Genomic DNA, 13,961 nt, shown 5'->3' on the forward strand with positions numbered 1-13,961 from the left:
CGACCCAGGGATCAAACCCGCGTTTCTTACGTCTCGAGAATTACATCCCAAATTGACTTCTGAGCCTACTCAGTCGCTTCAGTCGTGGCTCGTCTCTCCACCGTGAAAGTCTTTTTGTACACTTTGTCACCCCCTACTGGAATGTGAGCTCCTAGCGGTAGAAGGTTGTTAGGAACTAGAATATCCTTGGCCCAGGGTGGGTTCTCAAACATTTTTTGTCGAATGAATGAAGGAACAGAATCTACGCCTCAAAACTGCTGGACTGTGTAGAATGATGATAAGGCTGGAGTCAGACATTCTTGGGTTTGAATTTTGACTGTATCACTTCCTACCTGTAACTTTGGGACAAAGGTTTACCCTCTCCCTGAGGCTCAGGTTTCTCACCTAGCAATGGAGATCATTGCTTTTCAGGTACCTTGAGGGCTTGAAGTAGTAATCCTTGTTGGGTGATAGTTATTATTTTGGTTATTAGGTGATGGCTTGTTATAACACTTGGGAAAGAACCTGTTTAACAAGTGATGTGGTGATTGGTTAAAAGTGTGAGATTTGAAATCAGAAAACCTAGTGCCATTGCTATGTGACTTTGGCAAGAGATTCCACCTCTCTGAGCCTCCCCTTCTTTCCTAAAATGGGAACAAACAATATCCACCTCGTGGAATCTTGTAACAGTTCAATAAGAATGTTTGCGTAGTGTTTTCTTAGCACTGGCTGACAAATGGTGGCCCCTGCTGACTTTATTAGTATGATTTCATTCTTTCTTTATTTTTTTTCATTTTATTCCTTCAGTAGTTCTTGTTTATTTCACTTTATATTTTGAGGAAATTAATTTTGTAAAACCTAAAATAATTTTAAAAACTTTTATAGTGTAGCTGTAACATACATAAAGTGCTAAATTCTAAGTTATGGGTCAATTAAGCTTTTAATAGAGTATTATGAAAATGAAACCACCCATATAAAAAAAGAGAATATTGCCTGCAGCCCAGAAGTCTTCACACTTCCTCCTAATTATTGCCCTCCAAAGGTGACCACCCTTCATTGTGGCCTCTTTTGCTCAACATTATATTTATAAAATCCATCCTATGGCAGTAGGTCATTAATTTCACTGTCGTATAATATTCCATTCTATGAATATGCCACGACTGAGCCATTTTACTCTTGATGGATATTGGTTGTTTCTGCTTTTTGGCAATTATGAATGCTGTTTTAAATTTTATTTATTTATTCCTGTTCTGGCTCTTTGTCGCTGCATGGGCTTTTCTCCAGTTGGCATGAGCAGGGCCTAATCTCTATTCAGAGTGCTAGGGCTACTCATCGCAGTGACTTCTTTTGTTGCTGACTGTAGGCTTTCAGTGCACAGGCTTCAGTATCTGCGATTCCTGGGCTTTAGAGCAGACTCAATAGTTGTGGTGCGCAGGTGTAATTGCTCTGCAGCACGTGGGATTGTCCCAAACCAGGGACTGAACCCGTGTCTCCTGCATTGGTAGGCTGATTCTTTACCACTGAGCCACCAGGGAAGCCATGAATGCTGTTACTATGAGTTATTTATTTAGATTTTCTTTAATTACCCTCAGCAGTGTATCATAGTTTCCTGTTTAGAGATCTAGCAAATCTTTTGTTAGGTTTATTCTTAGGTATTTTGCTTGTTCAGTTCAGTTCAGTCACTCAGTCGTGTCCGACTCTCCGCGACCACATGAATCACAGCACGCCAGGCCTCCCTGTCCATCACCAACTCCCGGAGTTCACTCAAACTCATTTCCACAGAGTTGGTGATGCAATCCAGCCATCTCATTCTCTGTCGTCCCCTTCTCCTCCTGCCCCCAACCTTTCCCAGCATCAGAGTTTCTTCAGGTGAGTCAACTCGTCGCATGAGGTGGCCAAAGTATTGCAGTTTCAGCTTTAGAATCAGTCCTTCCAATGAACACCCAGGATAGATCTCCTTTAGAATGGACTGGTTGGATCTCCTTGCAGTACAAAGGACTCTCAAGAGTCTTCTCCAACACCACAGTTCAAAAGCATCAATTCTTTGGCGATTAGCTTTCTTCACAGTCCAACTCTCACATCCATACATGACCACAGGAAAAACCATAGCCTTGACTAGACGGACCTTGGTTGGCAAAGTAATGTCTCTGCTTTTTAATATACTATCAAGGTTGGTCATAACTTTCCTTCCAAGGAGTAAGCGTCTTTTAATTTCATGGCTGCAATCAGCATCTGCAGTGATTTTGGAGTCCAAAAAAATAAAGTCTGACACTGTTTCCACTGTTTTTCCATCTATTTCTCATGAAGTGATGAGACCAGATGCCATGATCTTCGTTTTCTGAATGTTGAGCTTCAAGCCAGCCTTTTCACTCTCCTCTTTCACTTTCATCAAGAGGTCTTTGAGTTCCTCTTCACTTTCTGCCATAAGGGTAGTGTCATCTGCATATCTGAGGTTATTGATATTTCTCCCGGCAATCTTGATTCCTGCTTGTGCTTCTTCCAGCCCAGCGTTCTTCATGATGTACTCTGCATATAAGTTAAATAAGCAGGGTGACAATATACAGCCTTGACGTACTCCTTTTCCTATTTGGAACCAGTCTGTTGTTCCATGTACAGTTCTGACTTGCTTCCTGACCTGCATACAGGTTTCTCAAGAGGCAGGTCAGGTGGTCTGGTATTCCCATCTCTTTCAGAATGTTCCACAGTTTATTGTGATCCACACAGTCAAAGGCTTTGGCATAGTCAATGAAGCAGAAATAGGTGGTTTTCTGGAACTCTCTTGCTTTCTCCATGATCCAGCAGATGTTGGCAATTTGATCTCTGGTGCCTCTGCCTTTTCTAAAACCTGCTTGAACATCTGGGAGTTCACGGTTCACATATTGCTGAAGCCTGGCTTGGAGAATTTTGAGCATGACTTTACTAGCGTGTGAGATGAGTGCAATTGCGTGGTAGTTTGAGCATTCTTTGGCATTGCCTTTCTTTGGGATTGGAATGAAGACTGACCTTTTCCAGTCCTGTGGCCATTGCTGAGTTTTCCAAATTTGCTGGCATATTGAGTGCAGCACTTTCACAGCATCATCTTTCAGGATTTGAAATAGCTCAATTGGAATTCCATCACCTCCACTAGCTTTGTTTGTAGTGATGCTTTCTAAGGCCCACTTGACTTCACATTCCAAGATGTCTGGCTCTAGGTCAGTGATCACGTTATCGTGACTATCTTGGTCATGAAGAACTTTTTTGTACCATTCTTCTGCGTATTCTTGCCACCTCTTCTTAATATCTTCTGCTTCTGTTAGGTCCATACCATTTCTGTCCTTTATCGAGCCCATCTTTGCATGAAATGTTCCCTTGGAATCTCTGATTTTCTTGAAGAGATCTCTTGTTTTTCCTATTCTGTTGTTTTCCTCTATTTCTTTGCATTGATCACTGAGGAAGGCTTTCTTATCTCTCCTTGCTATTCTTTGGAACTCTGCATTCAGATGCTTATATCTTTCCTTTTCTCCTTTGCTTTTCGCTTCTCTTCTTTTCACAGCTATTTGTAAGGCCTCCTCAGACAGCCATTTTGCTTTTTTGCATTTCTTTTCCATGGGGATGGTCTTGGTCCCTGCCTCCTGTACAATGTTACGAACCTCTGTCCAGAGTTCATCAGGCATTCTATCTATCAGATCTGGTCCCTTAAATCTATTTCTCACTTCCACTGTATAATCATAAGGGATTTGATTTAGGTCATGTCTGAATGGTCTAATGGTTTTCCCTACTTTCTTCAATTTAAGTCTGAATTTGGCAATAAGGAGTTCATGATCTGAGCCACAGTCAGCATGCAGATTCAAATAATATTTTTAAAAATTTCAGTAAAAATCTTTTTGTTCATCATGTTTAGGGATATAATTGATTTTTGTATGTTAATATTATATACAGTGAAGGTTAGCAGAATATACCACTCCCAAAATATCCCACTATGACATAAGGATTGTTTTGAGCCAAAGACAATTGAGAAACAGATACAAAAATGGTCTCTGCCCTTCTCTATTTGCCTCAAAGCTGGATATAAGTTGTTTCTTTTTTTCTGCTGTGCCTTCTGGCTTGTGGGATATCTTAGTTCCCTGAGCGGGGATGGAACCCAGATCCACAGCAGTGAAAGCGCTGAATCCTAACCACTAGACCACTAGGAAATGCCCTGTATTTTCTCTCCTTGTTCAGTGTGATTCACCTAGATTTTTTTTTTTTTAGTTCATTATTTTTGGCTGCACACGATGTGGGATCTTCATCCCCCAACCAGGGATTGAACTTTTGCCTCCTGCATTCACAGTGTGGAGTCTTCCACTGAATGTGTGGACTTCCACTGGACCACCAGAGAAGTCCCCATTCTAGATATTGTCTTCTGATCTGTTTCCCACTGTGTCTCATCTGCTGTGAAACTCATCTACTGATTTTTTAATTTATAGGTTCTAAAATATACATTGGATTTCATCTCCCTCTCTCCTCTCTTTTATTCTATTTCCCCCCACTCTCTTTTAGATTCTAGTTTTCTGATGAAATTCTCCATCTTTTCATCTATTTTTTGAACTTATTCATCATAGTTACTTTAAAACCTATGTCTTAATCTTAGTATCTGGATCACATGTGGATGCATACTTCAGCTGTTCTGCAGACAAACATGTTTCCCCAGATGCCAGATGTGGTTAAGGTTTATGGCATCCTTATGGACTGGGGGCTTCCCAGGTGGCCCTAGTGGTAAAGAACCCACCTGCCAATGCATGAGACTTAAAAGACGTAGGTTTGATCCCTGGGTCTGGAAGATTCCCTGGAGGAGGAAATGGCAACCCACTCTTGTATTCTTGCCTGGGAAATCCCATGGAGAGAGGAACCTGGTGGGCTACAGTCTGTGGGGTCACAGAGTTGGACACGACTGAGCAACTTAGCATGTTGATTGCAGCCATGAAATTAAAAGACGCTTACTCCTTGGAAGGAAAGTTATGACCAACCTAGATAGCATATTAAAAAGCAGAGACATTACTTTGCCAACAAAGGTCCGTCTAGTCAAGGCTATGGTTTTTCCAGTGGTCATGTATGGATGTGAGAGTTGGACTGTGAAGAAAGCTGATCGCCGAAGAATTGATGCTTTTGAACTGTGGTGCTGGAGAAGACTCTTGAGAGTCCCTTGTACTGCAAGGAGATCCAACCAGTCCATTCTGAAGGAGATCTATCCTGGGTGTTCATTGGAAGGACTGATGCTAAAACTGAAACTCCAATACTTTGGCCACCTCATGTGAAGCGTTGACTCACTGGAAAAGACTCTGATGCTGGGAAGGATTGGGAGTGGGAAGAGAAGGGGACAACAGAGAATGAGATGTCTGGATGGCATCACCAGCTCGATGGACATGAGTTTGAGTGAACTCCGGGAGTTGGTGATGGACAGGGAGGCCTGGCGTGCTGTGATTCATGGAGTCACGGAGAGTCGGACACGACTGAGCGACTGAACTGAATTGAACTGATGGTCTGCTAGAGGGAGCAGACTTGTCAGAACATTCTACCTAATCAAAATAGGTAGATACACCCCCTACAGCCCAGCAATTCTTTTGCTGATTAGAGCCCCCCCCCCCATCCTGTCCTTCTTCTGGACCACAAAGGGGCTTATATACTAGTGTTTGCTGCTGCTTCTGTGCTGCACTTAGTCATATCTGGCTCTTTGTGACCCCATGGACTGTAGCCCGCCAGGTTCCTCTGTCCATGGACTTTTCCAGGCAAGAAATACAGGAGGGGGTTGCCAGGGGATCTTCCCAACCCAATGCTCTAACCTGTGTCTCTTCCACCTCCTGCATTAGCAGCTGTATTCTTTCAACAATTTGCCACCTGGGAAGCCCCAGGAAGCTCTCTACCAGTGCTTATTGTAGCATTATTTGTCATGGTGGGAAATCAGTGGCCAGTCAGGTGTGGCTCACTGAGAGGGTGGCGAGGTTGACTGTGGAATCTTATTCAATGGACTGGGTGGATTTTGGATGTACCAGCGCAATATGGAGGCATCTTAAGATGGTACTGAGGGTTGGACTTTGGATGTACCAGCACAATATGGAGGCATCTTAAGATGGTACTGAGGGGTGGACTTTGGATGTACCAGCGCAATGTGGAGGCATCTTAAAGATGGTACTGAGGGACCTCCCTGGTGGTCCAGTGGCTAAGACTCAGTGCTTCCACTGCAGGGGGTGTGGGTTCATTCTCTGGGAAACTAAGATTCCACATGTTCCACAATTCGACCAAGAAAATAAGTAAAGATGGTACTGAAAAGAAAAAAGGCCCACCGGAATGATGTATCTTGTACCACCAATGTAAATTAAAAATTTTTGTTGTTCAGTGGCTCAGTCTTGTCCAACTCTTTGTAACTCCATGGACTGCAGCACATTAGGCTTCCCTGTCCTTCAGTACCTCCCAGAGTTTGCTAAAACTCATGTCTTTTGAGTCGGTGATGCCATCCAACTCTCTCATCCTCCATTGCCCCCTTATCTTCCTATCCTCAATCTTTCCCATCATCAGGGTCTTTTTCAATGAAAATTAAAGATATATGCATCAAAAGGAATTATCATATTAAATAAGACTACTTAATGTTAGGAGATGAAATGTGTTCCCCGAAATTTCACATGTTGAAGCCCTTACTGCTGGTACCTCAGAATGCTATCATATTTGGAGAAAAGATTTTTAAAGAGATAATTAAGATGATGGAACTTCCCTGGAGGTCCAGGAGGTCCAGTGGTTAAGAATTTGCCATATAGTGCAGGAGATGGAGTTCGATCCCTGTTCGAGGAGCTAAGATCCCATATGCCTGGCAGCCAAAAAAATCAAAGCTTAGAAGCAGTGTTGTAACAAACCCAATGAAGGCTTTAAAAATGGTCCACATTAGAAAAAAAGTCTAAAAAAAGAATTATTAAGATGAGTTCTCAGGACTTCTTCGTGGTCCAGTGGTCAAGACCCTGTGCTCCCAATGCAGGAGGGTGCTGGGGTTCGATCCCTGGCCAGAAAACTAGATCCCAGATGCCACAGCTAAAGATCCCACATGCCACAACTAAGACCCCTCAAAACCAAAGAAATATTTTTCTTTTTAAAAAAGAGAGGAGTTCTCTAGGGTGGGCCCTAATCGATGTGACTGATGTCCTTATAAGAGGAGGGAATTTGGACACATGTATGTGTGCATGAGAAAAGACCACATGGAGATACAAAGATGGCTGCCTAGGGAGGGAGGGAATCAGGGAGTGAAGCCTTAGAAGACACGATACTATCAACACCTTGATCTCAGACTTCCAGCCCCAGAGCTGTAAGAAAATAAATGTCTCTTGTTTAAGTCACCCAAATCTGTGGTATATTCTTAGGGCAGTCCTAGCTAATTTATCAAAAATACACTTACCAAAAATACGCATTAAACACAAATAGTTGTCAATGGCGGGAAAGTGAATGGGACTGGGGGTGGGTTGGGGAGAGAACTTATGGAAAGGCCAATCAGGTTTTGATATTCTCCATGAAGACATATTGATGCTTATTTGGGGTAATAAAAAAAATCTATTTTTCCCCCCCAAAAGAAAGTTCTCTTTTATTTACACCCACACATTACTAGTTTCCTGAATGTTTTGAGTCTCTGTGTAGGGTGATTCCAGCTGGAACCTGGGCTTTGAGGGGAAAAACACACGTGTCTGCCTCCTCTGCAGGACCTGGCACCTAAAGACCCAGATGTGCCTTCTCAGTGGTGCGTCTTGAGGGAGGTGTTCTGGAGGGAATAGGAGTTGCTTCGAGGATTTGGAGGGAGTGGGCAAAGTGGACAGGATACCCAAGACAGGGACTGTGAGTTTCCAGGTGGCTGAGGCAGCAGGCCTAGCTCTCAAAGATGGAGTCTGAAGTGACAGGCATGGAGTGACAGACAGGGGGACAGAGCGAGTCAAGAAGGAGTCAGCATGTGATTTGAGAGGGAAGGAGAAGATAAAAATGAGGACGACTTCTCTGGTGGTCTAGAGGTTAAGACTGTGCATTTCCAGTGAGGGGCACGTGGGTTTGATCTCTAGTCTGGGAACCAAGATCCAACACTGTGTCGCATGGCCAGGAAAAACAAGATGAGAGTGGAAACAAGTGGCGTGGACGTGAGATGGAAATGCACGTGCATAGTTGGGGGCTGGAGGTGACAGTCTGGACATGCAGTGGGCAGAATAATGGCTTTCCCCAAAGGTGCTGTGCTGTGCTTAGTCGCTCAGTTGTGTCCAACCCTTTTCGACCCCATGGACTGTAGCCTGCCAGGCTCCTCTGTCCATGGGGCTTCTCCAGGCAAGAATACTGGAGTGGGTTGTCATGCCCTCCTCCAGGGGATCGAACCCAGGTCTCCCACATTGCAGATGGATTCTTTACCATTTGAGCCACCAGGGAAACCCAAGAATACTAGAGTGGTTAGCCTATCCCTTCTCCAGGGGATTGTTCAGACCCAGGAATCGAACCAGGATCTCCTGCAGGTAGATTCTTTACCAGCTGAGCTACCAGGGAAGCCCTCTCCCCCAAAGATGAACCCCCTCTAATTCCTGGAACCTGTTTCATATGTTGTCCAGGCGGGCCCAATCCAATCCTGTGAGTCCTTCAAGGCAGAGAACTCTCTCCTGCTAGAAGAGGCGGAGGAAGACAAAAGAGAGATGGGGCAGAAGGGAAGTTCAGAGAAAATTTTTGTGTATTTTTGTGAGATTTGAGGTGTGGGATCCACATGCAGGAACTGGAGAGAGACCTCCGGGAGCTAACAGTGGGTGGCCTCAGAAGACAGCCAACAAGGAAGTAGGGACCTCAGTTGAACCTTCAAGGGACTTGATTGTGCCAACAACCTGAATGATCTCAGAAACAGAGGTATCCTGGGGCCTCAGGTAAGAACCCTGCTGGCTAACACCTTGATGTTGCCTTTGTGAGGCCTGCACAGAGGGCCAGTCTGGCCATCCTGGATTTCTGAACCATGGATTAGTGAAAGGATACATTGGCACTGGTTTAAGTCGCTAGGTTTGTGTGGCAGCAATAGGAAGCTAATGCAGAGTGGACAGAAAGGACTGGAGTGAGAGTTGGGAGCCCAAGGGCAAGCAGAGCAGACGGTAACAGAGATGGAAACCGAGGGTACAGGTGGGACAGAGGTGACAGAGGAGACGATGGAGTTGCTCAGTTGGAAGACAGATGGTGTCGGAATGAGGAAACAAGCCTGGAGATGCTGGCAAGAAGTTACAGCTCAGCCAGAGGTCATGCTCAAAGCCAGAGTTGGTTGACTGAGGCCTGGGGACAGATCCCACAAGGAGACAGCGCTGCTGGAAAAAAAGGTTTAATTTCCATATGGTGCTGGGGGTCTGTTGGAGGGTGCATGCAGGTGTTCCCCGGGCCCCACCCTTACAGCTGCTGGGATGGCCTGAGGATATACAGGAAGTGGCTCTTGCGGGCGGGCAGCTTGGAGTGAGAGGAGCTCTGGGTGCCCTCTTCGAGTCCGTCCTCGCGGGTCCCCTCTCGGAGCCCATCCCGGATGGCCTGGAGACGGTGTCGCTTCTCACTGAGCCAGTGGCCGCCTTCCTGGGTGTCCTGGTGGGACCTCCGCCGAGGCAGCTTCATGATCCAGAAGGCCACTCGGGGATGCGGTTCCGGGTGGAAGTTGTCCATGGCCTTCGGGACAGGCACCAGGGCCTCTTTCTCCTCTATCTTAGGAACCTGGTGAAGGGGGGACAAGGATACCCTCTCAAACTCCAAGGGTCAGCTTCAGGATGGCATACTCAACCCAGCTTAACCCACTCTGCCACCTATGGAATACTTTGGGAATTACAGAGTTGACTAAAAAGTTCGTTTGGGTTGCTCTATCAGTCAGTCAGTTCAGTTGCTCAGTCGTGTCCAACTCTCCGCGACCCCATGAATCACAGCACGCCAGGCCTCCCTGTCCATCACCAACTCCCGGAGTTCACTCAAACTCATGTCCTTCGAGTTAGTGATGCCATCCAGCCATCTTATTCTCTGTCATCCCCGTCTCCTCCTGCCCCCAATCCCTCCCAGCATCAGAGTCTTTTCCAGTGAGTCAACTCGTCGCATGAGGTGGCCCAAGTATTGCAGTTTCAGTTTTAGCATCAGTCCTTCCAATGAACACCCAGGATTGATCTCCTTTATAATGGACTGGTTGGATCTCCTTGCAGTACAAGGGACTCTCAAGAGTCTTCTCCAGCACCACAGTTCAAAAGCATCAATTCTTCGGCGATCAGCTTTCTTCACAGTCCAACTCTCACATCCATACATGACCACTGGAAAAACCATACTCTAGACTAGACGGACCTTGGTTGGCAAGGTCCTTGTGACTCAAAGTGAGGGCTGTGGACCCACAGCATCTGCATCACTTGGGAGCCTTCAGGTATGCAAATGGGCAGTCCCCCGCCAACCACCTACTGAATCAGAGTCTGTGTTTTGGTCACTTAAGGTTTGGGAAGCCTATAGGAGATGGTTATATACTCAATTGTGTCTCCCCTGCTCTCCAATTCATGTGTTGAGGTCCATTAGGACCCTAGTACAGGGGTCCTTAACCTCTGACATCTCATGCTTGATGATCTGAGGTGGAACTGAAGTAATAATAGTAGAAATAAAGTGTACAATAAATGTGCTTGACTCCTCTCCCAAACCACCCGCACCCCGGTCTCTGGAAAAACTGTCTTCCATGAAACTCGTCCGTGGTGCCAGACGTTGCCCTAGTAGCTCAGAACGTGACCTCTTCGCAAATAGAGTCACTGTGGTTTTCATTAGGTAAGATGAGGTCATTAGTGTGGACTCTAACCTAACACGACCAGCTTCTTATGAGAAAGGGAAATTTGGACCTAGAAATGCACAGAGAACCGCATGCGAAGATAAAGACAGATGGGGCTGATGCATCTTCACACCAAGAACACTAAGTAACTGTCAGTAAACCACCAGAAGCTCGGGCAAGGGACAGAACAGGGTCTCCCTCACAGCCCTCAGTAGGAATCAACCTTGCTGACACCTTGATCTTGGATACCTAGCCTCCAGAACTATGAGAAATACACATCTGTTGTTGAAGCCACCCAATCTGTGAGACTGTTATGGCAGCCCTAGAAAACAAATATGGAGATAATTGATGTGTGCGTGTGTGTGTGCGCGCGCGCTGGGTCGATCACTCGTGTCCGACTCTTTGTGACCCCATCTACTATAGTCTGCCAGGGCTCCTCTGTCTATGGGATTTCCCAGGCAAGAACTTTGGAGTGGGTTTCCATTTCCTCCTCCAAGGGTTCTTCCTGACCCAGGGATTGAACCAAAATCTCTCGTATCTCCTGCATTGGCAGATGGATTCTTCACCACTGAACCACCTGGGAAGCCCCAAGATAATGGATATCAATGTTACATTTCTTGGGTGTAAAAATGGAACTATGGTCGTGGAGGTGAATGTGTTATTCTTAGGAGACATCTGCTGAAGGGTTTAGGGGTGAAGTGTCGTGATGTCAATCATTTACTGTCATATGGTTCAAAAATAAAAAGGTAAACAAGAGTCCGTCAGGTAAAATGTTATACAGGTAGTGAATCAGGTCAAGGAGATATTTTTGGTTGTCACAGCTGGAGGGGGTGTGGGTGCCTCTTCCGTCCAGTGGTAGAGGCAAGGATGCTGTTAAACATTGTATTGTGCACAGGACAGCCCCCCCAAAATTACATGGCCCCAAATACCAACAGTGATGCTGTTGAGAAACCCTGCTCTGTGGGAAAGGGGATACAGGTTTATTGTACTTTTTTTTTTAAGTTTTTTGTAGATTTGAAATTTTTTAAATAAAAAACTGGGAGTGTGTGTGGGAGAACCATGTGGATTTACTAAGCACTTGAGGGTTCTTACCTTTTTAGGTTCAAAAAAAAAGCACTTTGTGATCAGAATTGCTCTTAGAGGTTTACGAAGGTGAGATGCACAAAGGACTGGGGGTTCATAAAGTACTTAGGAATTATTTAAAAAATCACATTTTGACATTTACAAGGGAGAGATTAACCAAGCTCTTTGGGACAGATTAAAAAATACTTGGAGGTTTGAGTACTTTGAGATCAAAACACTCTTTGAGGTTTATGAGGGTGAATCTTATTTGGGGAAAAATGCACTTTCTTTGGTTTACAAAATCCTCTGGGGTTTAAAGTAATAGAGGATGTATCTCTGAGGTTGTAAACCTCATTTCCGAAAGCTGGTTAGTCCCTTTTAACAGATGACAAAACTGAGGCCCAGAGAGAGGAAGTCCAGCACAGAGGGAGTGGGAGAGTCAATTCATTAATCTATCATTTCTTGCTAAACTACAGAAAATGTCTGGGCTTGGACACTTTGCCAGGGGTGTGTCCTAACCTTCCAGTCACCCTCCAAACTCCCCTCTCCTGGCTCAATGGATGCCACCACCTTTTCAGAGATCATCACCTCTCCTGTCTTGTTGTCGGTCACCTGTGAGGACAGGAGGAGAGAGTGAGAACAAAACTGCCTTCCTCTTTTGCCCTCCTCGCCCCCCCCCAACCAGATACTGCAACAGGAGGGATCGTGGGGATACTCTAGGAGGGACTTCCTGGCATAGGCACCTTGTCAATTTGGAGGTGGCTGGAGAGAGTGTTGTTTCCCAGCCTGCGCTCCTGGTTCTCTTCTTGGTGGTAGTTCCTAGGGAGGCCCCGGAAGGCCATCGGGGCAGAGAAGAAGCTGTCCATGCCCCGCAGCAGGTCATCCTGGGCCAGAGGAGGAATCAGTGAGCTGTGGAACCTCCAGATTCCCCAGGACACCTGGAGCCTTGTTAGGGTTCCCCTTCTCTCTCCATCCTCTGAGCCTGAGGGCCTAACTCGGTCACCTCCTGCCCCCATATGTCCCATCACCTTTCTATTCCTGCCTCTCATCTGTCTTCTGTCTCTCTGTCCCTATTGCCCTCTCCTCCTGTCTCCCTTCCTCTCTTCCTATCTCTTTCCATCCATCTTTCTGGCCCTTGATTTCCTCTCTTCTTGTCTATCTTTCTACCTGGCCACGACCCCTCTCGTCCACTCTTTCTTCTCTGAACTCTTTCCATCCCTCAGTCACCATCTGTCACCCCTGTTCCTCTTCTCTCTACCTCTTATTTCCCCCAACCCAGGCCACCGCTTACCTTCAGGAAAAGCCGCGTGAAGCCTTGGAGTAGACTCTGAAGACCTAAAAAACCTGAGCTCTCCTGGAGGTCACCATCGCGGATCGGGGCTGCAGTGGAGGGGGGCGCCGAGGCAGAGGAGAGCAGCAGCAACGGGAATAGCTGGTGCCACATGGCGGGGCGGGCCGGGAGGCTGCGGCGAGGACAGGGGTCAGAGCTCCGCCTTCCCTAGACAAGGACACTTCCCGACCCCTGGTCCGGAAACTCCTCAGACTCCGTCCATTTGCCCCCCTCCCCTTACCTTCTACTCCAACATCTCCCGTCCAGTCCGGCCCCTCCCCTCCCCCCAGACCCGGCTCTTCGGGGCTCTGTCTCACACAACGCATCTATCTCATTCCTTTCCTTCTCCCACAAGAGTACCCAGATTTCATTCCTCCTCACCTTCTCCCACGCCCCGCCCCTTCTTCTGCGCCCCGCCTTTATACTAGACCACAGCCGGGTCACCGGACTCAAGACTCCCGCCGTCCACGGACTGTTAAATCCAAACAGTTCTGTTCTCGAGCCCAGGTCGGATACTGGAGCGTTGGAGGGGCTCCGCGAGTCCTGGACCCGCCCCTATTGTCTGGCCACGCCCCGTCTGCTTACCTCACCCCTGAGGCCGGCCCGCTATTGGGTAGTCTCACTCTTGAGGCAGGAGCCACGCCCCTTAAGCCAGAACCGGGCCTTATTTCAAATTCACACCCCCATAGTCAGACCGCGTCCCTGTCGGCGGACCTCGGCCTGGAGACTCAGTGTGGCCCGTGTTCTCTGATCCTGCCATCGTGCTGGAGTCTCGCTCCAGTCGAAGGTGGCCCCGCCCCTGACTTAGAGCCCCGCCCCCAC

At 46.7% G+C, this 13,961-nt stretch overlaps 1 protein-coding gene across 4 annotated transcripts; it reads right to left on the minus strand.

The window, feature by feature from the left end:
• Positions 1-9,282: 9,282 nt before the first annotated feature.
• Positions 9,283-13,660, minus strand: DKKL1 (dickkopf like acrosomal protein 1). Of its 4 annotated transcripts, none has more exons than XM_055411036.2 (5): positions 13,521-13,660; positions 13,101-13,272; positions 12,553-12,693; positions 12,398-12,421; positions 9,283-9,675 (listed from the first exon to the last, which is right to left on the minus strand). In XM_055411036.2, the coding sequence occupies exons 2-5, from the start codon at positions 13,251-13,253 to the stop codon at positions 9,364-9,366; spliced, it is 630 nt and encodes a 209-aa protein (XP_055267011.1). In that variant the 5' UTR covers positions 13,254-13,272; positions 13,521-13,660; the 3' UTR covers positions 9,283-9,363. The 4 variants fall into 4 exon arrangements, with proteins under 4 accessions (XP_055267011.1, XP_055267010.1, XP_055267009.1 ...); XM_055411035.2 differs by having other exon boundaries at positions 12,380-12,421; XM_055411034.2 differs by having other exon boundaries at positions 12,329-12,421.
• Between the last annotated feature and the right edge of the window lie 301 nt (positions 13,661-13,961).

The sequence above is a fragment of the Moschus berezovskii genome, chromosome 22 (assembly GCF_049115385.1).
Source record: "Moschus berezovskii isolate FMDL1 chromosome 22, NW_MosBer_1.0, whole genome shotgun sequence".
Classification (NCBI taxonomy): Eukaryota; Metazoa; Chordata; class Mammalia; order Artiodactyla; family Moschidae; genus Moschus; species Moschus berezovskii.

Excerpts from the sequence above, each read along its gene's own strand:
- DKKL1 (XM_055411034.2), bottom strand. The coding sequence starts at position 13,253 with ATGTGGCACCAGCTATTCCCGTTGCTGCTGCTCTCCTCTGCCTCGGCG. Across the intron at positions 12,422-12,552 it reads GCCACCTCCAAATTGACAAG|GTGACCGACAACAAGACAGG; the intron begins GTGCCTATGCCA and ends CTGTCCTCACAG. Across the intron at positions 9,676-12,328 it reads GTTTGGAGGGTGACTGGAAG|GTTCCTAAGATAGAGGAGAA; the intron begins GTTAGGACACAC and ends CCCCTTCACCAG.